Here is a 27,584-nt window from a genome sequence, read left to right as displayed (position 1 = left end):
GATGGAGGTGGTGACCTCAAATTCTCTGGGTTTCGTATCTGGCCAAACTCTGCATCTGGTGTTTCCCAGGAAAGCTGGTGCCAATGTCATACAATGCCACATCTGTTTTCAACAAATGTTTAAGCACCGAGTTCTTAAATTCCTGGCATGGAAACCTGGCATCCAGTAATTCCAAAAATAGGTTTGAGATTTCAGCAGATTTGGGGTTAACAAACCCTTCCCTATTTTTCTTTTTAGGAGTCAGTTTTGTATTTTCCTCTTTCACTGTGTAGTTTTAAAATGTAGTTTTCGCCAGGTTCTGTTGCTGCAAATTCATAAGAATAACCCATTTCAGTATCTTGGTAAATATTTACCATTAATTTTATCCGAATGTTTAATATGGAATCAATGGTATGAATACTTTCTGTAATTATTAAAAAATGGAAATATTTATATTGAAGATAAATTCTGCTTTTAGAACCCTCAAATGAAAGAATTAAGTGGATGTATCAGACCCTTAATTTATGTTGCTTTATTTACTCTTTATAATAATACCACGTAAGGTAGACCTGACTATTTTCATAAATAAGGAAACTGAGGTCTACATAAACTAAATAACTTGCCAGTGATCAAACAGCCAGTAAATGGGTCAGCTTCGATTCTCCCTAGGCCTGACCTGCAGTGCCCACATGGTCATTGTACCACCCTTGCAGTGGCCAGATCTGCTAAGCCAAGCATAGCCATTGTTATTTTAGTGGGATTCATGATTCTTGACATCCTACGTTCTATCACAGCAAATTAAAATATTGCTTACTTCAGAATCTACTTTCAGCCTTCTGCTTTCTATAATACTATAACTCTACCCACTGAATTTTTGTGCTACTGTTTTTTTCAATCCAGTTTATAGCATTTTAAAGGTTGATAGTTTGGCTTATCCCTGGCTCATGCCTATTTTTCATAATAAGAATAAAGCTTGCAATCAGATTGTAGTTAATGGGCAATTTATTTTTAATTTAGTTGAACATTTACCATTAACATTGCATTCTATTTTTTTAAAATTATGCCTGCTAGTTATTTTTGGACAGGACTTTTTTTTTGTAATTAAGTTTTAAATAGATACTATGTTCAGTTGGTTTCAAATTCAAAAGGTATAAAATAAAAATAATAATAACAAGAGCTAGCTAGTCCTGTGTAGTACTTACTGCATGCCAGGCATTCTTTTAAACATTTTTTTTTAATTATTATACTTTAAGTTTTAGGGTACATGTGCACAATGTGCAGGTTAGTTACATATGTATACATGTGCCATGCTGGTGTGCTGCACCCATTAACTCGTCATTTAGCATCAGGTATATCTCCTAATGCTATCCCTCCCCACTCCCCCCACCCCACAACAGTCCCCAGAGTGTGATGTTCCCCTTCCTGTGTCCATGTGTTCTCATTGTTCAGTTCCCATCTATGAGTGAGAACACGCGGTGTTTGGTTTTTTGTCCTTGCGATAGTTTGCTGAGAATGATGGTTTCCAGTTTTATCCATGTCCATACAAAGGACATGAACTCTTCATTTTTTATGGCTGCATAGTATTCCATGGTGTATATGTGCCACATTTTCTTAATCCAGTCTATCGTTGTTGGACATTTGGGTTGGTTCCAAGTCTTTGCTATTGTGAATAGTGCTGCAATAAACATGCGTGTGCATGTGTCTTTATAGCAGCATGATTTATAATCTTTTAAACATTTTTATTCCATTAATTTAACCCTCACGAAACTGATGCTGTAGGTGCTACTGTTATCCCTATTTTGCAAATAAGTGAACAAGCGAGAGAGGAATACCTGAATAATAAACCTGGTCTGGGTTTTGTCCTTTGGCCAGTCAAATGTCACAGTCTTTGGAAGGCCTGTTAGGAACACAACTCTCTTTTGTGGGTTGGATTCAGTACCCCTACCACCAGGCCACCAGGCATTTTTTTTTTCCACCTACTGCATTTTTCTGTTATCTCATTTTTAGACCAAAAGCTTCCCCAGGGCAGATACCCAGTCTTATGCTTTTTTGCAGCCCAAGGACTAAGCACAGTTTCTGGCACAACTAGGTACTTACTAAGCACTGCTTTGCTTTGCCAGGACTGTTTTCCCATTAAAAAATGACTGTAGCTGCTCTGCTTACTTCACAGAACTATTTAGGAAATCAAACGAGAGTTCATAGCTGTTTGTAAACTTCATAGCATGCACAGATAGATATTAAACCAATTATAGAGTCCACTCTATATGCTTAATGAAGACAGATGCTTTTAACACCTCTGGACGTTAACGCAGGAGTTGGCACCCAGGACAAATAGGATCTCACCAATCCAATGTGTCATCCTGTTCTGGCCTGCTTATTTGAAATTGATAGTCTTAATTATTTCAAATGGTTTTTGGTTTTTGTATGTTCTGATTGCATGCATTCTACAGAAGCAGATAAAATGAAGTCTTTTTGGTTTTCGTTTGTAGAGGGTCTCACTATGTTGCTCAGGCTGGTCTTGAACTCCTGGCCTCAAGCAATCCTCTCACCTTGGCCTCCCAAAGTGTTGGGATTAAGGTGTGAGCCACATTGCCTGGTCAAGAGAGAAGTATTTATGTCTTGATAGCTACATATTGCATACTTATACTGTCTAAATTAGTTGCATAATGGTTCTGCTATCTAAATCAGTGTTTCTTGGCATTGGCCACATATAAAAGCCATGAGGTTGTACTTTTGTTTTTGGAAATTAAAAATTCTTAGGTTCTGCCCCCAGATTCATGGAATCAGAGTCTCTGGGTGGGAGGGAGAGATCACCACAGGTAATTTTTATGAGTATCTAGGGATGAGAAGTATTCTAAACATGTTCTAAATACTGTTTAAATACTGTGAAAATAATGGCTTAATGTCCACAATTTTTTAATAGAAAATGCAGTTGTTTCATATATGATAGCTCTCAAGAGCACTGACATTTATTGTGTTACTCTTATATATATTTTCCAGTCAATTTATGCTGGTCAGTTCTGTAGATACTCTAATTACTCAAAACCATATGGCCATGGCAAGCAGCTGATAAGTGGTTGGTGCTGTGGCTCACGCCTGCAATCCCAGCACTTTGGGAGGCCAAGGCAGGCAGATCACGAGGTCAGGAAATGGAGACCATCTTGGCCAACATGGTGAAACCCCGTCTCTACTAAAATACAAAAAAAGTTAGCTGGGCCTGGTGGTGCACACTTGTAGTCCCAGCTACTCAGGAGGCTGAGGCAGGGGAATCTCTTGAACCTGGGGGGCCGAGGTTGCAGTGAGCCGAGATCATGCCATTGCACTCTAGCCTGGGTGACAGAGCAAGACTGTCTCAAAAAAAAAAAAAAAAGTCATCTTTGCCTTGTTTGGGGGAAATTTGAGGTGTTAACCAGCTAGCACTCCCTTATTTTAACAGAAATTACAGCTTTACATGTGGACATTTTATGACTTGCTGTGAAGATGAGCAGCCATCTATTCATGCAGGAGCCTTGATGAGGCTCATCAGTTTCCATAAAAGGTTGTCATTCTTACCATCTGCTAGTATGATGGTCAGAGTATTATGTGTGCCCTTAGTAACATACAGGACTTACAGGCCAGGCCCCCGTCAGAGAATATAACCTGGAGTGATCTGATACACAGCTTTTGTCAAATACCTCATTATGGAGAATTGTTTGAAGGACATGCAGTCCACGTATTTATTCTAGAGTTTATTTATTTATTCTAAAGTTTATTCCTGTATCAATGTGAGCCATCAAAAAGCTGTTTTAAAAATATCTTATCTTGCTACTCCTACCTTACTTAATTTCCTCACTTGTGAAAGAGAGATTGAGTTCCCAATCACATGCATTGGAAGTTTATCCAACGGGTATGTGATCCAGCAGGAGTATAGCTGTGGATAATTGGGGAATTTAAAAAAATTAATAATCAAGTATAACCCTGTGCCAATAGGCTGAAACTTATTAAAATGCGGCAGATTGAAAAAGCTTGATTTTCTTCCTTCCGTAGAGATCATGTTAAGTGCCATTTTTCATTAAGTGGGCTTACTATACATAGTGGAAGTATGGCACTCCCATTCTAATTATTTTACAGCACTCAGCATTTCTCTGCATCTTTTCTTTTATATCACTGATTGTCAGTTTCTGGCTAGTTTCTCCTAGTACAGTGAACCATTAGTTCTTTCATCAGAAAAAAAAATTCAGTTGATGATTTGTTTTCTAAATGAGTCATTTCCTTATTCTAACTAAAAACTTTATATATTAAAAATGTAAGAGGCTTTCCCACAATTTGCGTCTGGAAACTCTGGATACTGTTACAAGTTGGGGGGCATCTGTTATAGAATTATTTTTTTCCACTTACTTTATAAGCCAGGAACACATTAGTACTAAATGACAAAAACCTGAAGAAGAGCTTAACTAGATGGAGATTTGTTTTAACAAATCCGGTGGTGTAGGCGGTTAAGAGTTGGTACTGCCAGAGAACAGAATTCTCCCTATTTTTGTCCTCACTTTCGCATCCTTAGAGCCTAAGAATTTGTCCTCAATCTTCCCTTTTCTAGGATTGTGAAGTTCTAAAATGACTCTGTGCTTCTAGCAGTTACTTCCCCAGAAGATGGAAAAGTAAGGGCTGAAAGGCTTTCTTCTTCTAAGGCTTTTCGGTCCCTCCTCCTCCATCCTATCAGGAGTTGTTTAAATTTGATTGAAGGAAACTACAACACATGGCCACTTCTAAGTGTAGGGGAGAGGAGAATATACTTCTTTTACTTTTGGCGTATATAGCAGGAGAGACAAAGAGAAGAGGCAGATGAATGGCTTCTTTCACAGTCTCTAACAAGTGTCCTTACTGAAAATGGGCCAGTATTTTTTTTTTTGTATTTTGCCTTTAATATTGCTACTTTTCTTTAGTCATAATTTAGGAATTCAGAGCACATTTAGTCTGAATTTATTCAAATAGGTCATTTTTTGATGTACATATTGTTTTGTAAAGTGTGGAGATTATTTAATTGATAAGTCACATTCTGAAATCCATGTGGGTAGATGATGTATTGCAAACTTTAATGCTTTTAGAATGCAGAGTCTGTTGTAGCCTTTTGAACAATTTTGAATTTTCATGAGATAAGCTGAACATAGTAACTATAGATTTTGAACAAATGGCAGTTTTTATACCAAAGTAGCATTAGAGGAGCTTTTAGGAATCTGATTGAAGGGAGATTAAAGCAATAAAATATTGGAAATGAGGTAAAATTTATACCTCCTAAGACAAGTAATGCTTTTGTTGGAGAGTAAATGAGGAGAAAAATAATGGTAAACAGCAGAGGTAATCTAAGATAGTAAAACAAGGAAAGAGCAATCAGATTGGGCTCCAGATCTTTTTTCTACCACATACTGAACTTTCCATGTAACCTTCTTCCTTTGTGCCTCAGTTTTCCCATCTTTTTACATAACTAGTAATGATGCTAACTTCCTAGTATCATTTCCACCTAGGAAACTGCTTGACATACAATAAGAGGTAGTTAATATTTAGCTTCCTTTAATTAATGGATAAGGGTGAATATTGTGCCTACTTTCAAAAGCAAAGCATGTCTAGTTCAGTGTCAGTGGCCTAGTCAATGTTTCTTTCACATGGAAGAAACCCATACGCTATCAGTAGTCCAACTGTCAAGCTTAAGTTGGCCCAGTGCTATTATGTATTGAGAGTGGCTACCTAAAGTGAGACTGATTTTGTTGTAAAATTTGGTAGAATTTATTGGAATTTAGAAAATGTAATTATACTTTCAGAATCTTTTTTTTGTTCTTTATAGTTTTTTATGTTTTTCTCCAAACTAGGATTTTAAGAGTGGACTTGGTATTACCATAATTCCTATGAATGTAGCAAATGTAAAGCAAGTGGACCGAACTGTGAAACAATCTTTTGAAATAATCACTCCCTACAGGAGTTTCAGGTAAGCTATTTTTAAACATTTTGTGTTCGTACTACTATAGGAAAGCTTGGGTGATCCACCTTTATGTTGTTCGTGGTGATTTTTCTCTTGTAGGCCATTTAAAATTATCTTCCTACTTTTCCATATTGTCTAATTTGTTAGCCACTATATAAAAACACCTTGTAAAAGTGACCTCAATAATCACAAAACATGCAAAAATATGTATTTCATGAAATTTGAGTAATTTCTTAATACTTATTTTTCTTACTAGGCATGGTGTATGTTATTTTTTTGAAAATATGTGATAAATTCCTTCTCATTTAGAAGGAATAAAATAAAAACATATTACATTGTCTTTAAGTTGTATTGCTATTTATCTTCTTTTAGCCTGATCAAATACAATCCCTCATTTAAAATCAATTCCTAATTACATTTGTTCCATATGATTTCCTCCAGGGCTTAAAATGATACCAAATTTAATGAATCTCATAGCACCTATTGATCCAAATACTTTAGCATTTTTTTATATATCTCATATTATGGTATTCTACTAATTGCATCATTATGACAATGAAACAGATAATTTAAAGTATTAATATGGTTTAACAAACTAAAATGACTCTATAGTTTTAGTATACAGAATAGGCATAAGTCAACATCTTTTGAGTTCAACTCTATGAATTCGTTTGTTATAAATAATCAACATCACGTGGTTGTGGGCAAGTCAGAGGCAATTGTTCTAGGCCTTTAAAGGACTAACAATTAGGAATTTCAAATATACTGTCAATTGTAGTTACTCATTTTGCATGTCAAAATATATCCATTGCCTCAAATTTTGAGTAAGAAATGATTGCATAAAATTAACAAGCTTTATTTTTACATTTGCAGATTCTAGCCAAAACTAAAAATATAGGTATTAATATATTGGCTGTGACAAATTTCTAGTAGAACCAGAAACCACTGAGAGTGATGGAATCCTAAAGAGCTTCAAAAAGTATAATTCATGTAGGCCATTTATTTTTAAGGATTATTTAGAATATGTTAGCTGTGATTTTCATTATATTTCAAAGCATTTTCCTCTTTACAACAGAAAATTTTAATATGAATTAGTTTTGTGGGTCATTGACCAAGTATGTAGCACTGTAGCACATTCCTTTGCACATTGCAGGGGCTCAGTAAATATTTCTTGAAGGAATGAACTGCTGTTTAATGTTTTTATTCATTCACTCGAGTTCCCAGTAAACATTAAGATTCAGAATAAATCAGAACGTGGCTAAAAATGTGTTAGAAAACTGTTAGAATAGTAACCACTTAAAACTTTTTTGATTTCCCAGTTCCTTAGAACCATCTGGGCATTCTTCTAATTAAAAAAAAAAAAAAGAATCTATTCTTAAATCTGAAAAAAAAGTCACAATTCTGGTGGGTGTTTTTGATAACATAGTTTCAGACTATCATGGCATACTTGCTTGGCAAAATATTCCAGTAGCCCTGAAACTCTGCCAAAAACCTCTTATTGATGATTACATAACCATTGCTTAGGAAACATAGCCTCTTGTTTAGGCTTGTGACCTAACAAGGCAAATTTTATGTTTTGTTTAGAAAATGTGTATGTTAATTTTGGTTCAAGATGTATAAACAAAGACATAAACAGTGTGGAAAATTAAAAGGAAAAAAACACGATGAAGTTAAATGATTTTTAACAGAAAAGACAACCCAGAACTGCCTAGCAGCCATATTTTTCAGCTGTTGTTTAATTTGTGAGTGAAATGAATATGCAAACTGAACATACTGCTTAATTGGCCTTTACAAGGGAGATCGATAACACAGAAACGTTAATTGTTTCAGCTTTACAGCCGAGACTGAAAAAGAGAAACAAGACTGGATTGAAGCTGTGCAGCAATCAATAGCAGAAACTCTCTCTGATTATGAAGTAGCTGAGAAGATTTGGTTCAATGAATCCAACAGGAGCTGTGCAGATTGTAAAGCCCCAGATCCTGACTGGGCATCCATCAATCTCTGTGTTGTCATCTGTAAGAAGTGTGCAGGTAATTAGTGACAAGTTATGCGCATCACTGCTTTGTGGCAGATTGGCATTGAATGCTCTTCATTGTTGTATGTTATATATCCTAGCTAATGGTTATGAGAAGTAAAACCAGAGAAAGCTTATTACATTTAAATCAAATTCAGAAATATGAGTCTAAACTTCTCTTATGTATGACTTAGATATAAAAATGGATTTTTAAGCATGCAATCATATTTTGTGCCTACTGGTCCATGTATAGATTTTAAAAAGACAGTGTTGAAAATTCTAGATTTTAGGTGAGTATGTTTTAGTATGGATCCTGAAGAAGCTTGCATCTTTAACTTGAAGATTGTCCACCTTTCCCCAGTCATTTTTGGTAAGACATATTTTTCACCTCAGTGTTGTTTTGGACACTAAACTTCATATGCCAGATCTGGTACCTCTTAAAATAAGAATTTTTATAAAGAAGCATTTCACAAGACTATTGATGTTTATGAATATAAACCGGTACTATGACTGGTTTTCTTCTTGTGACCTCACACTGGACAACCTGACATCTTAGTGTATTTGAGAGCTCAGACAGTTGCCCAAGTGAGTGGAAGGAAGTGGACCCCAGCTTAGGTGTGTGATCATGGAAGTTTTGAAGAAAGTTAACCACAGTCTAAACTTCAGTTCTCCTGGACTGCCTGTGTCCCACCACCTTCTCCCCCACTGTATGTACACGCACACATACACACACAAACACAGATGAGAGAGACAGAGAGAGAAAGAGAATTCAACTCAAGTACTAGGCACTGTGCTGGTGTGGGGAATTAAAAACATGTATAAGACATGACATTTCCTCCACGATAATGAGACAAATGTTGGACTAGAGTTGAATACAGGCTTCAGTGAGAATGCTGGAGAGGAGTACCTACCTCAGCTAGAGCGCAGTGAGTAGTGCAGTCACAGGAGTTGCTTCAAATCCTGAACGCTTTTCTAAGCACTATTCAACTGCATTTCTCATCAAACTAAGATAGATTTCCTCACCAGCTAATTAATAATATCAATCACAACAAAAAATGCCAGTGAATCACCTTCTACTTTGAATTTTATCCCATCCTTTTCTTCTCTCCAGTTTCATTGGAAGAGACGGCCTTTGTGCTGTTCACAGCTGTTTTTTTCTACCTTTGCTTCCTTTCTTTCTTCCCTCCTTAGGATACATGTTCATCATTTATTCACTCTCTTATGTAAGTATTTAGCCATGGTTTCTTTTGTTTCATTGTATAAACTTGCACAAGTTTGTCTCATTACCACCATCAGGATTTCTAAAAGTTATCCATTTCCTTCTATGTGTCATTCTCTGTCCCCTTTTTCTTTCATAGACAAGATATTATGAAAAGTTGTAGTGTGCATAGGTTTTTTTTCATTCCTTTAACTTCCTAAGTTTTCTTCAGCATTCTGTAATCTGCTACCTTTTAACTGCTGATGAGCTACCTTTTCTCTCAACTGTGGTAAAAATCTTTTCACCACATTTACCAACGTATTTTACCTCTCAGTTTCGGTGTGGTCACTTACTATCTTTATTATTGTCTCTTTATTTGAGTGTCTCGACAACATGTCTCTCTATGACATCCATCCTCTCTCAGCTTCCAAGATACCAATCTCTCTTTGTGTTCTTATTACCAGTCTTTTTTTTTCCAGTATTTTTTTTCCATGTATTTCCATGCTTGTGAAATACATGTGTTCCCTTGGGTTACATTCTCACTTCTCTTTTACTGTGTTGCTCCTGAGTGATATTATTTATCACTTTAATTCCACACTCATTTTTAAGCAAATGATTCTCATGCTGTTGGACACCAAACTCTTATGATTATATGCCTAGTAGAATCTCTACTTAGATTTGCCAAATACACCTCAAATGTAACATGTCAAAAATGGAGCCATCGTTGTTCCCCTCAGCCCATTTCATAAAACTGCACATTTTCATATATTCTCAATCTTGGTCAAAAGCAATACTGTCTACGCTGCACACTCAAAGCCTAAAATCTGAGACACCTTGTTGACTCTTCCTCTTTCCTTCAAACCCACCAAGTCTCATTCATTTTATCTTATCAATCTCTCTCAATCTGTCTGCTCCATTTTGTTTTCCTGCTGCCTCAACTCAGAATCTGTCATGCCTAGGTTACTGCAGCAGTCCCTTTCATCTCTTCCTACAGGCTTTTAAGTTTTTACCTGCTGGGTACTGTATTGCCTGTAGGTAGTCATTATAAATGCAAACCTATGCAGATTTCTTCCAGGGGAATTTAGGGCTTTGTGCTTTGAATAGTTTCTACTTAAAAAAAAAAAAAGACAAGAACTTCTTACCTATTGTAGGGAAAGGAATGAACATTCGTTGTTCATTAGACAAAGGGCCCTTAAGATCAAGGATAGTGGACTGTACACTTTTTTTCCTTCTCAGCTTTGAAATAATCTGACATAGCCTGGTTGCTCAGTGATGACTGAGTGATGATTTATACAGCACAATTGAATTGACAGTAATAAAATTCTGGGCTCTTACTCTCTTCCAGACATATTTGCTGAATAAAGTATTCATGTCAGATTTTTAAGTACACACTTATTAGACATGTAACTAGTTTTTCAATAGTCAAGTTTTTGTAACAGTAAAGAAATATTATCTGCATTTACATATGTGGGGTTTTAGCAAGCTTTACAAAAGGTTTTCAGTGGCCTATTTCTAGCTGATTACCAAATGAGGAAATATTTATACATGTGTCTGTACATATGCACTCATGCACATATATATATATTTTTAAGTAAGTGTAGTTCTTTTTTTTTTTTTTTTTTTTTGAGACGGAGTCTCGCTCTGTGGCCCAGGCTGGAGTGCAGTGGCAAGAGCTGGGCTCACTGCAAGCTCCGCCTCCCGGGTTCACGCCATTCTCCTGCCTCAGCCTCCCGAGTAGCTGGGACTACAGGTGCCTGCCACCTCGCCCGGCTAATTTTTTGTATTTTTAGTAGAGACGGGGTTTCACCCTGTTAGCCAGGATGGTCTGATCTCCTGACCTCATGATCCGCCTGCCTCAGCCTCCCAAAGTGCTGGGATTACAGGCGTGAGCCACCACGCCCGGCCGTGTAGTTTTTTTTTTTTTTTTTTTTTTGTCAGTGCAGATGCTGATGATGATTGCTGCTGTTCTTATTGTAGCCAGCTGCGATTTGTCTAATTCTCACCACTACTGTTAGTGCTCTTGTCATCTTGTTATTGAGGAAAGCAGGTATTGGTGTGTTTTAAGTTGAGAAGATACGCAACGAACATACACAGACATATGCACTTTCTTTCAAAACAAGGTAAAATAAATTTACATACAAATTAAATTAGAAATGCAATTGTGTTTTGACTCTAGGACAGCATAGATCTTTAGGACCAAAAGATTCCAAGGTTAGAAGTCTAAAAATGGATGCTAGCATTTGGAGCAATGAACTCATCGAGGTGAGTCCTATTTAACCTGAATGGGGTTGTGGTAGGGGTTCAGTTTGCAGAGACTGGGAGGAGGTTTGCTGTGGGTTTGGGTGGCAGGAATTTTTCTCGGGGCTGTTTGATAAAGTTCTCACCACATTATGAAAGTGGCTTATAGCCTTTTTGATAGTAGTAACTCTTTGAGAATGCTTCCTAAATGAGATAGTTATTTTAAAAGTATAGAAGATCCTTAATAAGTACTTAGAAAGGTTTGCCAGCTTGTTTTTTTTTTTAATGCTAGAAGTGTGTGTGTGTGTGTGTGTGTGTGTGTGTGTGTGTGTGTGTGTTTTAAACCCAAAATGGGTAAAATAATAGGAGAGTGAATGAAAACATTTGGAAAAATTTACTGTTTTTACCTTGGCCGTACTCTGTCATTAACTGTGATCGAGGGTACTTTGCTGTGTCCTGTCTCCATTTTTGGCTCCTTGTTCCACCACCAAGCACTTCAGACAGCATTAGCCCACCTACTCGGCCACTTAAAGTGAAGCTGTCTCAGTTTGAGTGTCAAAGAATGAAAATACTTTTGCTACAATTTGTGTTGTTTGCAATTCTTTCCAAGCTAATTTTTCTCCATTATTTAGAGTAGGTAGGCTGTATTAAAAACTGATCATAGTATCTGCTTTCATACTTCCTTTTTCTGGAATAGTTGAGTCTTTCATGTGTTTTCCTGTATTTTATACTAAGTTATGCTTTAATTTGTAATATAATTCAGTTTCCTGCAGATTCAAATACATTTTATGAACTGATATATTATGGGTTTTTTTTTTTTGACAATTCAGCTTTTTATTGTCATTGGAAACAAAAGAGCAAATGACTTTTGGGCTGGTAATCTTCAAAAGGATGAAGAATTACATATGGACTCACCAGTAGAAAAGAGAAAAAACTTTATTACTCAGAAATATAAAGAAGGAAAATTCAGAAAAACTCTTTTGGCATCTCTCACCAAAGAAGAATTAAATAAGGTATTCAATTAAACATAACAGCAGACATGGATTTTAATGTCTTTTTAATGATGTGCCAAGATTCTTGAGAAAAAGTAAAAAATTTTATACTATCTGACAAAATTATTAATTTTATTTTATTTCCTTTTGTGACATTATTTCAGTGGTTTCCCCCTTGTTTCATTTAAGGATTCATTGTCAAAAGAGCATAAATTCTTCCTCCATAATTGAAGTTTCCTGCTAACTCTTGTTGCCACAATCTGAGGATTTGGAAGCAAATGGGATCCAGTAAAGTGAAGTCTGAGGACTGATATAATGTGGGAAGAAAGGATGAGAAGAGATGTAGAGGCAGCTTATTATTTCAAGGCAAAAGAAAAAAAAAGGATTCTAACAGTTCCTATTGTTTGTACAAAGATGATATATAACATAAGTCAATAATAATTTTTATTGCCTCCTTCTCACTGTTCTTCCTCCTTCCTATCCTTGGCCCCTGAGGGGAAGATCCTGAATTTGCTTTGCACTCATCTTTCAATTTCCCATAGCACTTAATAATTCAAATATTCTGCAGCTCCTGATTAGATTGGAAAATATATATTAACATTCACATGAAAAACACTTAATGGTTACTTCATTATTATATTGAAATATTTTGATTCTCTGCGCATCAGTCATTATCATAGTATGTAAGCATAAAAATGTCTTCCAAAGCAAGTATGATGGATTAGGTTTAGAAGGAACATCATAGCAACCAAACAATGAATTGAGACCTGGAGGTCTTGGGTTGTAATTTAAATTCACATAAACCAGGCCTTTTGTGCCTATTGCCTAATTCATGGCATAATTATTATTAGCCGCCTTAGGATAAAAGGAATACAGACTTTATCCCATACATGAAATTATCAGACTTTCACTCATTTTAATAGCTAGAATCTTATTTTCTTTCCTTAAGATGTATATTTTCTTTTAATGACCAGGCTCTATGTGCTGCTGTAGTGAAACCGGATGTTCTAGAAACAATGGCGTTGCTGTTCAGTGGAGCAGATGTCATGTGTGCTACCGGAGACCCCGTGCATAGCACCCCCTATCTGCTAGCCAAGAAAGCTGGGCAAAGTCTGCAAATGGAATTTCTCTACCATAACAAATTCTCAGGTTCGTCACTGTCTCTTCATTAACCTAGTCTCTTCTGATAGATCCGTAAAAGGACTGAAGCATAAATCTATTGATTTTTCAAACAAGAGAAACCATCAGAATGAAGAAAAATGTAATTACCAAAAAGATGGAGATGCCTAAGACTATTTTTTATATCATTTCAATGAAAAGTTTAGGAAGTCAATCTTTTATGTTCCCGTAATCTTATAAATGGAAGATTAAAATAGCTAATCCCACATAATCATTTCCACCAACATTAAATCCGATTTTCATATATGAATAATAAATATGACTTAAGTGCTTATTTGCAAATTTTATGCAAAGTAAAATAAGTATCTCTGTAATTATTCTTTGGTAAATTTGTAGTAGTTTTTCTTCTAGCTCAAAACTCATGTACATATTATAAACAAAAGGAAAATTATTTACATTTTAGATTTCTTGTGCCTTATTTCTTTAATTTTTCTAGATTTCCCTCAACATGATATTCATTCCGAGGGTGTATTAAGTCAAGAGTCTTCCCAGTCCACATTCCTCTGTGACTTTTTATATCAAGCTCCTTCTGCTGCTTCTAAACTCTCTTCAGAGAAAAAACTGCTTGAAGGTATTTTTTCTATTCCTTTTAGATATTATCGGATAAAAACTTTATTCCATTATCAAAACAATTAGGTTTAGATTTTGATTTTTTTGAGATGTTAGATTTGATCTCCAAGTAGAGATATTTTTGAGGATTTATAAACGCTTCTAGGTACAAATATTATTTCATGTACTGCAGCAGGGATTTACCATTGGTTGGAATGCTGAGTGAATTCTCAACAGAATTCACTTATGTCTACCTTAAGGCTAACCAATTCTGTTTCAAGTTATAAAGGTTATTCCTTTATAACTCAGCCCCTTTCCTTAGGGATGGACACCCCAACTGGCTCACCAGATAATGTAGATAAATGTGAACACATAGGAAGAAATGCAGGGTTTTAGTACATATTCAATTAGAGTACTAAGTAATATCAAATAGTTCAGTTTTTTTTTTTCTGATGAAAAGTGTGTGTGTGTGTTTAAGTAAAATAAAACTTAAGCTTGGTTTCAAAAAATGATGGGAATCTGATTTAACAATATATTCTAGGTTTGGGGAATTATCTGAGCAGAGTTACAATGGGGCATTTATTCATTTATCCTTCCAACTCCTTGTGTCAAACCAATGCTAGGTATCGGGATTTTAGAAATGACCAAGACACAGTCCTTATGCTCATGTATATACATTGGAACAAATCTAAGAAATATAGGCAGGAAAATATAATGCAGTCTGCCTTACTGTAACAAAGAGTGTAAGAGAGATTAAGCTGTACATGCCAATTGATGGTGGCCATTGATCAGGCTCGGGAGCCTAGTATTAATTCACTAGGTGGTATAGTTCAGTGATATTACTCAATCAAAAGAATGATAGGATGACAAACTCACTGTAGAGTGTTAATCCTCATATATGTGATTTGAAGTTCTTATTTCAATATAAAAGCTTTATTTCCAAATATATATATATATATAATATATCCTAAAGCAGAATTATGTTGGGATTAACTATGCATTATTAGATTTTCCTGAAAAGAATAGCTGTCCTGTAGTGAGTGAGTATGTACTATGTGTAAGGCATGGCTTTAGATACTTTATATACATTAATTGTAATCCTCATGAAAGTCTGCAAGATCATTGATGTGATGTCAGTTTTCACCTGAATAGCGAAGCTCGGCGTGAAGCAGAATTTTACACCTGATTTGTGTTATCATTGTTACAGGAGCACTTTGGCTTTGGTCAAAGCGTGACAGCCAGATGACAGTAGAATGGCAGAGCATTTTTATCCTTTGAATTAGATGTTTTTGGTTCTTTCGACAATTGGTTTTTGTCATCCTTTACTCAGCCTAACCAATAATAAATGTCAGATTTTACTGAGTTTTTTTTTTCTTCCATTTTTACTGTCAGTATTATCCCTAAGTAGTTAAAAGATAAGTGATCAGAAGATGAAAGTTCTTGGACAGTCTGTGAATTGACTATATCAATCATCAAAATAATTACGGTACTTTCAGAAAAGTTTAGGAGAATGTTTCTTCTAAATACTGGGATATCACAGACTTACTCTTCAAACCACTTAACTTTTATAAAGATCAAATGGGGATTGAAACACGAGATTTTCTTCCTAAGGCTTTTCAATATGTTGTAAGCATTCTGCAGGTTAAAAATAAGCTTTATTTTATTTTTTGGCAATTGTGGTTATAATATTTATAAACTTACTAGTCTTCTTTAATATTTTCTTGAAACAGATTGGTTTTTAAATTTACTTGAGTACCTCATTGATGTAATAAACAATTGTAACTAAATAATTCCTTTTTTGAATATATTAACAATGGATTTTTGGTTAAAATTTATTTAAAAAAGAAACTGATGCGTTATCTGTATATGTAATTTAACTAGGGATATTTTTCCATTTTAAAACATTGCATTTTAGGTAATACAAAAGTGAGCTTTTGTATTTTGTCTGTATAATTCAATAGCAATGATTTTAGTGAACATAATCTGGCAGGGTATTCTTTGATTGTCTTAATATCTTCCATCCAATTTACCAGCAAATTCTGTCATTTCAAACTCAAAATAGATCTTGAAGCAGTTGGCTACTCTTCATTTCCACTGAAGTCCTCCCAGCCACAGTCACCATCCTGACCTACCTGTGCTGCAGTGCCTTCCTTAATTGTCTTTCTGTATTTACCCTAGCTTCCCTTCAAAACTGTCTCCAAAAAAGAGGCTTATCTTTGTTTTCCTTCCTTCCTTCCTTCCTCCCTCCTTCCTTCCTTCCTTTTTCTTTCTTTCTTCTCTTTCATTTCTTCTTTCTTTCTTTCTTTCTCTCTCTCTCTCTCTCCCTCCCTCCCTCCCTCCCTCCCTCCCTCTCTCTCTCTCTTTCCCTCCCTCCCTCCCTTCCTTCCTTCCTTCCTTCTTTCCTTCCTTCCTTTTTCTTTCTCTTGCTCTGTCACCCAGGCTGGAATGCAGTGGCACAATCTCAGCTCACTGTAACCTCTGCCTCCTGGGTTCAAGTTATTATCCTGCTTCAGCCTCCTGGATATCTGGGATTATAGGCATCCACCACCACACCCAGCTAATTTTTGTATTTTTAGTAGAGATGAGATTTCACCATGTTGACCAGGCTGGTCTCGAACTCCTAACCTCAAGTAATCTGCCTGTCTCAGCCTCTCAATGTGCTGGGATTACAGGCATGAGCCATTGTGCCCAGCCAATTATCTTTAAAAATGGAAATCACACAGGTAGTCAGGAGGCTGAGGTAGGAGGATTGCTTGAACACAGCTTGGGCTACATAGGAAGACCCTGTCTTCTAAAAGTAAACAACAACAACCAAACAGGAAAACTGATCATGTAATTCCATTGCTCAAGTATACTTACTGGCTCCTCATTCCAGAATATAACCTTATTTTTTATTGTGACCTAAAAGACCTTTTTAGGAGAATGACATGAACCTGGGGCAGAGCGTGCAGTGAGCCGAGATTGCACCACTGCACTTCCAGCCTGGGAGACAGAGCGAGACTCAGTCTCAAAAAAAAAAATAAATAAATAAAAATAAATAAAAAAGACCTTCTTGTACCTCCCTCCCTTCATCTCCTGCATCTACTGTTATTCTTCTCCATGGTGGTGTGGTCCTCTACATGGTTACTTGCCTGGCTGCACTGGTTTCCTCCTTATTCCTGGAACATGCCAAGTCCTTTTCTGCCTCTTCTGGACCTTTTCACCTGCTGTTCCCTATGCAAAGAGGGCACTTCCCTCAGTCTGGTTCCTTCTTCTTATTCAGGAATCAATTCAGTGCCCCCTAGTTAGTGAGGCCTCTCTGGCACCCTGCTAAAGTGTGAGCCCACTGCCAGCCCTTCTCTTTCATAGGATGCTGTGTATATTTGTTCTACCACTGATCACATGGAGATGATCCTGTTTCCATTTATTTGTTACTCTTTCCCCCTGAAGTGAAAGCTCAATGAGGCATCAGCTTTTTCTAGCTTGTCAAGGATTATCAAATCTTTGATACCCCAAACAGTGTCAGCACATGGTAGGACATGATAAATATTTGTGGAATGAATGAACAATCATTTTTTAGGGAAGTTACTACTAGTGTAAATGGGTGACTCATATATCAATATTTTTGTTTTGATCTGTGGATAAAAAGATATAATTGCTGGCACAAAGCATATTTTGTGCAGAAAGCCCCTATCTACAAATAAACAGGAAAAGTTGAACTATCCAGAAAAACTTCTGATTTTGTTTCTTTTTCACCCTTGAAGTTTGTGCAATAGTGTTGTTTCTGTTGAACATCAGATTTATGGGAAAAAATGAATTATTTGGAAAGTTTTTTTTTTAATTGTACTTTAAGTTTTAGGGTACATGTGCACATTGTGCAGGTTAGTTACATATGTATACATGTGCCATGCTGGTTTGCTGCACCCACTAACTCGTCATCTAGCATTAGGTATATCTCCCAATGCTATCCCTCCCCCTCCCCCCTCCCCACCACAGTCCCCAGAGTGTGATATTCCCCTTCCTGTGTCCATGTGATCTCATTGTTCAGTTCCCACCTATGAGTTTTAGAGATTAAAGTGTGGTTGTCACCTTTGCCTCTGAAAGCAAGCACCTGGATGCTACCACTCCATCAGCACTTGTCAGGACAGCCATAGAGCAAAATGATTAAAAACAAAGACAAAAGTCTGGGAATAAAATGCATGCAGTCCCAGAGTTACAGAGGCTTCAAATTGTCAGTTCAGGTTTTTAAGATTTGAAGTTTTTCTAGCCTCTGGTTATAAAGACTGATCTGTATTTTTCTTTCTTTTTTTTTTTCCTTTTCAATTTAGTGTTCATGAAAAGAAAGATGGATTGCTTTTGTTGAACCTAAGTACACAGTTGAATAATAGCATCCTGGTTTTGTTTTCCCTTTTCCCACCTCAACCATATTTTTTCCCTTGATATCTTACCTTGATTTGTTTACATAGTATTTGATTTTCAAAAAGAAAGTGGTTGATTTGGATTACTAGAAATTCTATTTCTGTTTATATTTAACTTTGTAAATTAGCATTGAGGAATTTTGAAGATATTTTGTTCTGTGAAATCCTGGATTGTATAGCTTAAACATGTTTTTCCAAGGCTAAATCACATGTATTTTAAATGAAAAGGATTACTAATGTATCTTACTGTTTGTAGTGGGTGCCGAATACTATTAATTTAGGAAATTCCTCAACATGAAGCAAATTCATAGTTTCAAAAATAATAGTTTTGTCTTAACTACCTCAGATGTATTGTACACATTCTTTACTGTAATACATTTTTTGAGTTGAATGTTTATAGTTCAAGCATATAACAGATACAGTGAGTAACTGTTTGCAAGCATAAAGAGGGCAGCTTCCAGAACCCACCTGCCTGTTAGGTTAAAGCAGCAACTTTCAGAACCCAATTGCATGGAGTTCCTTCCCCAGCTCTGATGCTAAATACTTAGTGTGACCTCAGGAATGTCGATTAACTGTTATGTGCCAGTGAAAAGGGTACAAGGAAGGGGCACAATATAACTGACATAATTGGGTTGGTCTGAGGATTCAATGAGTTAAAGCATGTAAAATATGTAGAACAGTGCATGGCACATAAATATGATGATGATGATGAAGAAGAGGAGCAGTGAAGGGCTTATGTTTAAACAGTTTCCCCTGGCTTCCAGTTAGCCTTTGAGTTTAGGTATGTTGTCCTGTATGCTGTAGCTGACAATCAAGGTATCCAACTATATTATGCATATCATTCCATGGTAGCATTTCAGTGGGTCACCTCTGGGGAGTTCTTTACCTGTGCTTGAGTAAATCCTGTCGTAATGTTTTTCTTCACTGATCTCAACATGAAGATTGAATTGAAAGAATGAATAATCCCTCTTGCCAATCCACTAACTTTACTTGCATCTTACATATAAGTTCCTGTTTATGGAACAGCTAAGTCCTGAGTGTCATTCATTCTGTGGCCCCAATTTTATGTTGGTAGACAGCTTCCTTTAACAATTAAAATGACTTGTGGAGCAGAGAGGGTTTCATGGAGGGTACCGACATTTCTCAAAGTCAGATTTAGGAGTGAATATCTAAATTGGCCCAAACAGACCAGTATCATTCAACATAATCTTGTTAAACCTTTAAATTGCTTCCCATATCAATGGGAATGTCACGATTTCCTGTCACAGCTTTGTTATTATAAACCCTCAAAGACAATACATGCACCTGCCTTGTCTGACTTCTGGCCCATTTCACTTACAAAAATAAAGCTAAGAAATGGTTACAGAAATGAAAATGCTACAGGACTGACTCTCCTCAAGCTTATTATTCTAACTGAAAATGAGTTTGTACATACCCTTTTAAAGAGATCTGTCATTTGTTTCCCATTAGAATTTACATAATGAGATCTGCAGTCACATTTATGTTATGCTTAATTCATTTGGCACTGTTTGTTTAAGACCTTTGAATGGCTCCCACTTGTCTAAGTGAGAGAGGCACAAACTCCTGAACACCTGTCAAGTGAGACTCTTAGGGTCTGGCCTCTGCCATGAACCTGCAATCTTGTTTCCCATTTCCCAACTTCACGTGTAATCTGATTCTCTGGGCAAATAGGGTTTTTGCAGTTTCACCTTTCTATGACTACCCTCATACTGTTCTTTCCTGATATTATGGAAGGATTGTAGCTCTGAATGCATTTTTTGCTACTTTAGAAACATGGCTCCTAAATCATAAGGGATTATTTTATAGACATTTTTCTTTGCAGTTTTTTTTTTATCACTTCAGTATGGTGGGGGGGCTTACCTCCTTGAATGCTTCTAATCTACTAAAGAGACAACCTGCTGATTATCATTTTGGACACATCTCCCCTTTCATTGGATTATAAGCTGCCTGAGAACAGGGGTGGATCTCCTAATCTATGCCAGTGATTATCTATGTACTGAATAATTATGCATTTTTTATTTATTCTCTTACGAAGATTCTTCTAGACATCTGAATACATTGTTTTGAAATTACTTCCAAACTCCCTTTGATTCGTATTTTGACTTTACCTTTTCTTATATTTTAGAAACTCACAATGAGTGTTCATTTAAAAATTGTGGCTTTTCATGATTTTTATCTAACTGTGCAGGACGTACACTGTGACTCAGGATTTGAGGGCCCTGGAATTATATTTCACCTTTGACCAGGAATTGCTTTGGTCTCTGTTAACTTTCTTTTCCAGTGTCCATAAAGGATTCGTTTATGCTATTTGCTTCTGCCAGTTATGATTGGACTTTTCATTTGGTAATTCATTTTCAGAATACTGTGTCCTATCTAGCTCTCTAGGTGTCACTGTTTTAATGGTTACTCCTTGTGATTGTTTTTTGAAGCCAAATATATTGTCTTATTTTCTTCCATGTCACCCCCACACCCACCTAAGATTCTAATCATATGCTAAAGGAAAAATTTGAAATTAGTTTAATATATCTTAAACTTTTAAATTAGTTTGACTAATAATTTGAGACTTACAGAAAAGTTCTAAGAATAGCTCAAATAATTCTCATATACATTTTACCCAGATGTATCAATTATTAGCATTTTACATTTGCTGTATTTTTCTTTCTATGTGTATATATATGCCTATGTATAATACACATACATATGTATCATATGTATGTATATACGGGTATATATTTATTTATCTCACACTTTATATGCACACTTAAAAGTAAGTTGCAGACATGATACCACTTTACCTTTAGTAATTCAGTATGCATTTCTTAAAAAGAAAGGCTTTTATAAATAATGCCCTAAAGTAACCACAGAACAGTAATCCAGCTTCAGAAATTATCTAATATATAGACTTTATCCATTATATCTAATATATAGACCTTAGGTAGTCTTAATGTCTGTAGATCTAATCTATATTTTAGGTGATGTTCTGATTTAGCCTGCAGTTGGTAATGTGCTGACTTCAGTATAAGATGAATTTGAAATCTTCTGAACAAGCATTAAGGGCCCTGCAGATTCTGATCCTTCTTCCTTTGCATACCTACCATAAGCTGCAGTCTCACTTTTCATGCTACGTTTTTGTTTTCCTTTTAATACTCTACAGACATTTCATTCTTTGCAGCTTCAGAGTTGTTTTTCAGCAACCTCTTTACAGCTCTGCCTTCTCTGGTTATCAATGTCACAGTCATTTTTGTTTTGTACATTCCTTGCTACTAGATTGTAAATTCTTTGGAGAGCAGAGAATGTGACAACTTTATATCTCACCCAGCAATAACATATACTTTATGTGAAATAGGAAATTAATAAATTTATTTACTTGCATCCAGCCATTATTTAGAAGTATGTTTTTGTTTTTAAAATTGGATTCGTGATTAGCTCAATTTGTTATGTGTTTTGTTTCAAATTCTTAGAGACAAATAAAAAATGGTGTGTTTTGGAAGGAGGCTTCTTGAGTTACTATGAAAATGATAAGTCTACCACACCTAATGGCACCATTAATATCAATGAAGTTATCTGCCTGGCTATACACAAAGAGGACTTCTATTTAAATACTGGGTAGGTCTGTCATTACACAATTAGGAGGTAAAAGGTATTTTCAGATAATTATAACAGGTAATGAGAGTTTTGTTATCATTTTAGTTCTTTAGTTGCTTCTAATAGAAGGGTTGAATGGTTTTTGAAGCTTACTTATCTTGCACCTTCTGAAATTTCTTTTGGGAATTCACTATAAAGTAGGAAGACTAAAATATTTATAGTAGGTAATATGAAGTGCTAGCATCTTCGAATCAAATCTTATGTAATTTTTTTTTTTTTTTTGAGATGGAGTCTCACTCTATCACCCAGACTGGAGTGCAGTAGGCGATCTCGGCTCACTGCAACCTCCGCCTCCTGGGTTCAAGTGATTCTCCTGCCTCAGCCTCCCGAGTAACTGGGATTGCACGTGCTACCACACCCAGCTAATTTTTGTATTTTTAGTAGAGATGGAGTTACACCATATTGGCCAGGCTGGTCTCAAACTCCTGACCTCAAGTGATCCGCCCACCCCGACCTCCCAAAATGCTGGGATTACAGGCGTGAGCCACCGTGCCTGGCCAAATCTTATGTAAATGTATAGCATATCACTTATGACCATTATAGTCATTTAATTTTGTTACTTATTATTTAAAATAGTGGACTAGTGGTAAAATTCATTTATTCGTTTAATGAGTATCATAATTAAAACAGGTAAGAAAGGAGAATATTCTATGATGATCTGTTCACATTAAAATAAACAATATTTAGTAGCATATTGAAATGCTAAATCTCTTAAAGAGCTATTTGTTAATTTAATGGTCAGAAAAAAGTAACAATGAATAGATTAAGCATTATTTATGTAATATATTTGACTCACATCTACTATGGTTTAAATAAATCTCTGTCAGGACTTTAAAAGGAGGCCATCTGAGATCTTTGGTGTGAAAGTGTCTTATCATGTTTTTTGATGTAATTAATGAAAAACATTGATATTAAAATCTGAAAAAAGTTTTATAGGAGCATAGGTTTTAAATAAGATTTTTATATGAGAAAGGGAAGAGATTTGCAAAGCTGTTATTTACATAAAACTACATTGAACATATTACCTTTATTTTATGATGACTAGTTGAGATGACTTATTTATTTATTTATTTATTTTTTATTTTTTTGAGACGGATTCTCGCTCTGTCGCCCAGGCTGGAGTGCAGTGGCGCGATCTCGGCTCACTGCAAGCTCCGCCTCCCGGGTTCACGCCATTCTCCTGCCTCAGCCTCCCGAGTAGCTGGGACTACAGGCGCCCGCTACCACGCCCGGCTAATTTTTTGTATTTTTAGTAGAGACGGGGTTTCACCGTGTTAGCCAGGATGGTCTCGATCTCCTGACCTCGTGATCCGCCCGCCTCGGCCTCCCAAAGTGCTGGGATTACAGGCGTGAGCCACCGCGCCCGGCCGAGATGACTTATTTTATAGTAAATCTGATTTGATTTTTGATGTGAACAAAACTGATTATTAATTGACTTGTTTTTGTTTTAATAGTGCTTTTACTCTAAATGATTATTCAATGTAATATGACTTATGGAATGTTAAAATAAGTGGATTCTATATATTAAGTTACTAAGTAGTAAATGAAATATAGAAAAAGAATACTAGTTTATATCAGTATATTAATATGTTTAAAATATTCTTGATAACATTACTGATACAAGTAGCTATGCAGAGAGAAAGTATCTACAATGAGATGTGGTTAAAAAATAATTGTTGCCATAAAATTCTTGCTGAATTGCCTCAAATAGCACATTGGAGAGTATGACCTCAATAATGTAGGCACTGAAGATTTATATAGACATATTTTAGGAAGAGAGCTGGAAGAAGTGGTAGGGAGATTGGAGGAAGAGACTAATTGTTGGGAATTTAACTAGAGGAAGAGGGTGAACTGCTAAGATTAAATGACTGACTGGACAAGAGTTGATGTTAAGGGGAAGAACAAGTTACACTCAAGGGTTTTGAGCTTGTTGTGATGAGATTGATTGTGATGCTTCTAAATTAGGACATGAAGGGGATACAACAGGCTTGGGGTGGAAAAGAGGAGAAAGGAAGATGACTTTAGCATAGGGTATTTTGAGATTTTTAGGTAAGAATAGCACACATACTTAGCATGTGCTAAGAAATAAGTGGAGTTGTGAATGAGGAACTCAGGAAAGAATTCAGAGCATGGGATGTCACTTTAATTTGATCTATAGTAAGAATAAGGAATTTGGGTTAAGTTGAGATGATGAAAGGAAAATTTATCTTTCTTAGGAAAACTGTAAGATTTAATGCTTGATGTGTTTGTGTTCTGGAGGGAACCTGCTGTGTGACTGGGACCATTTGAAGTTAGACAAGAAGAGGGTTAAAAACTGTTTGAGCAATGTTTGCTTTGAACAGTTGGTCAGAGTAATTCAAGAAGGAGTGGTGAGAGAGGGAAGAGGAGACCGAGGAGAGCCCTTTGCTACATCAGTCAACTGATGAGTGTCCAGGGCGTAAACAAAGTTATACAATAGAATGATTAAGTGATTATACAAAATATTCCTTTTGTCCAATCCAGTGTGTTCCATTTACCTCATTTGAATAAAATGCAAACCATTAACAGAATCTAATAGGATGATTTCACAGCATTAGTTTATTTTAAAAGGAATTTAATTTAAAACATGACCTTTGTGTTATTCATTTTCTTAAGAGCTAAACATAACTGGTAGTATCTTTTTATTTGTGTGTGTTTTAGGCCCATCTTTATCTTTGAGATCTATTTACCCTCAGAACGTGTGTTTTTATTTGGAGCTGAAACATCTCAAGCTCAAAGAAAATGGACAGAGGCAATAGCCAAGGTATTTAAATATTATGTTACTGCTCTAAATCCAGAGAAGATTGTGAACTGGGAGTCTGTGTTTGAGCTTCAGGGGTCCATGAAAGTTTTATATAAGATTGTAGGAATAAAGTTCATACTTCATTAGATTTTCAAAAAAAGTAGTCAAAAGAGGTAGCTACCTTCTAGGAGCCTTAAGCAGGGAAGAAATTAAAGTAAGACTTGGAGAAATCATTCTTCAAATTAAGGCCATGTTTTTGATGGATAGGAGATTCTCAATATTGTAAAATCATTTCTGTGTAAGTCTTTTTATAGGTAGATATTTTATTCAAGGTATACACAAAGGAGAAAAGAGCAGATTCAGGAAAATATATAAATGGAGAAAAATGCTGAAGGTTGACATTTTGAAAAGTTCCACAAATCAGTTAAGAGAATGTCTTGCAGTTTCAACTCTATACATAGCAAGAAAAATGGTTTAAGATGCTGCCATTTGAAAATGCATTATAGTTGTTCAGTTTTAAGACTGATAGCAAGTTTACTTGTTTTGAATTTGGAGTTACCTTTGAATCTTTAAAATCGAAAAACTAAGATAATTTGTCTACCTTCTCTCATATCAGTAGATAGGGAAGGGATTTCCTATTTTCACTGTCTTTATTACTTTTTTGTATTTGTTTTAACAGCATTTTGTTCCCTTATTTGCTGAAAACTTAACAGAAGCTGACTATGATTTGATTGGTCAACTCTTCTACAAAGACTGCCATGCCCTGGATCAGTGGAGAAAAGGCTGGTTTGCTATGGACAAATCCAGCTTGCATTTTTGCCTTCAAATGCAAGAAGTTCAGGGAGATAGAATGCACTTAAGAAGACTGCAAGAGCTAAGTAAGAGCTTTTTTCTTCCCTTATCTTTGGAACACTTTTCTTTATTGCATACAATAATGATAGCCTTTAGTAAGATCTTGATGGCTTACTCCCAAACTTATGACTAAGCAGTATTAATATTTGTGTCTTAATGGGTGTTTATTGTAGTGTTTTAAAAAATAAATTTTTGCTTTTCATTCTCCCTTCAGCAATCAGCACAATGGTTCAAAATGGGGAAAAACTGGATGTTTTACTCTTGGTAGAAAAAGGGAGGTAAGTGCCTTTTTGCTTTTTATTCTTTATCTCAACAACTCTGGGCAGTGGGATTTTGTTTTTTGTTATTATCTTGAGGGAGAAAACAATATTTTAAAACCTGTTGAAATTTTCTGAATCATATAAATATACATATATAGTATATATTAGCTCTCTTTGGAAAGACTATACCAATGATATTTACCTATTTTTATAATTTTTATGACAAACTTATTGTGATCAATTATTGTATAGTTTTCTATAGACCTAGATTCCTCTGTGACATTTGCATTTAAATATTTGGAAAGCAGTTTGGTAATTATAAATATATCTTCATTGTAAGAATATGATGACTATAAATTACATTCTGAATTATCTATGCATGTGGGTCATGCATAGCTAAAACTTGATTTCTTGAATTTATTCAGTTTTCAGTAACTATTAAGCATCTACTGTGCATCAGGGACTCTTAAAGGTATTGGTGATATCATGATGAGTAAACAGACAAGACCCTACCATCATGAAACATGTATATTATTAGGGAAAACAGTGTAAGCAGACAAAAATAATTACATGCTATTCTGTCCATCAATTTTAAATTCTACACAGAAAAATAAACAATATAAAAATAGTCTGATGGGATAGTATCCGTGTTTGCTAGCTAAGAAAAGAGATCTTGAATGAAAGAGCTTCATAAAGTGAAAAAGTAAACTTTGCAGTAATCCAGATAGAGTATTTCAGGTGTAGGGCCAAGGGTATTTGAAAACGCTAAGAGTATGTTGTGCTTGGCATGTCCAAGTTCTGCAAGGAAGCTGTGGTGGCTGGGAATATTTGAATGAAAGAGAGAGTGGGAAGAAATGATTTCAGAGATACCCACAACCTGATCATGTAGGGCCTTATCGGTCATGATGTGTGAATATTTGAAATTTAATCAAAATATGATGGGAAGCTGCTCAGTTTGAGAGCTGGGAAGTGGAATGGTCTGATTTATGTTTTTACAGGATTACTCTGACTCCAGATGAATAAGCTTCTGGGGGACAAAAGTGAAAGTGGGTGTTTAGTCAGGATGCTGGGCAGGAAAGCAGTGACTTACCTGAGAATAGGAGTGAGTGGATGTTTCGTGAAGTTAGAGGTGTCAAGATCTGCTGATGGATTAGATAAGTGTAAGAGTCAAGGATGATCCCAGAATTTTTGACCTGAGCAATTACTGAATTATGGTGCTGTTTTTTTGAGAGAACAAATACTTGGAGAATAGAGGTAGGATATTAGTAAGTTTAAGACAGTAGATCAAGAGTTTGGTTTTGGGAATGGTAGCTCGGAGATGTCTCTTTGGTGGCAAAGTGGATCTGGTGAGTAAGCAGTTGAATACGCATGTCTAAAATTAAGTGAAGAGGTTGTATCTGGAGATATAAATTTGGGAGTCACCACTGTGTTGACGCTATTTTGCCAAGGAACTGGACAGGTTCACCTCGTAGAGAGTATAGATAGAAAAGAGAGTTGAAGACATAGCCGGAGGTCCCCCGATATGTAAAGGTCTAGAATAGGAGGA

The 27,584-nt window shown here is 35.8% G+C and overlaps 1 protein-coding gene across 9 annotated transcripts in view; it reads left to right on the top strand.

Annotated features, from left to right (window-relative positions):
* The window catches only part of ARAP2 (ArfGAP with RhoGAP domain, ankyrin repeat and PH domain 2), a 219,135-nt gene that overhangs the window by 111,893 nt on the left and 79,658 nt on the right, over positions 1–27,584 (top strand). For all 9 annotated transcript variants that reach the window (XM_055111263.2, XM_034958425.3, XM_003832149.5 and 6 more), the window contains 10 exons: positions 5,823–5,938; positions 7,763–7,962; positions 11,321–11,406; positions 12,213–12,395; positions 13,349–13,523; positions 13,990–14,124; positions 21,982–22,126; positions 24,845–24,947; positions 25,606–25,804; positions 25,993–26,056. In XM_055111263.2, coding sequence (XP_054967238.2) covers positions 5,823–5,938; positions 7,763–7,962; positions 11,321–11,406; positions 12,213–12,395; positions 13,349–13,523; positions 13,990–14,124; positions 21,982–22,126; positions 24,845–24,947; positions 25,606–25,804; positions 25,993–26,056 — 1,406 coding nt within the window. The remainder of the gene's footprint in view (positions 1–5,822; positions 5,939–7,762; positions 7,963–11,320; positions 11,407–12,212; positions 12,396–13,348; positions 13,524–13,989; positions 14,125–21,981; positions 22,127–24,844; positions 24,948–25,605; positions 25,805–25,992; positions 26,057–27,584) is intronic.

Source organism: Pan paniscus, chromosome 3 (genome assembly GCF_029289425.2).
Source record: "Pan paniscus chromosome 3, NHGRI_mPanPan1-v2.0_pri, whole genome shotgun sequence".
In the NCBI taxonomy this organism is placed as follows: domain Eukaryota; kingdom Metazoa; phylum Chordata; class Mammalia; order Primates; family Hominidae; genus Pan; species Pan paniscus.
Note: the sequence above shows the minus strand (reverse complement) of the source record. Positions and strands in the feature narration are given on the sequence as shown.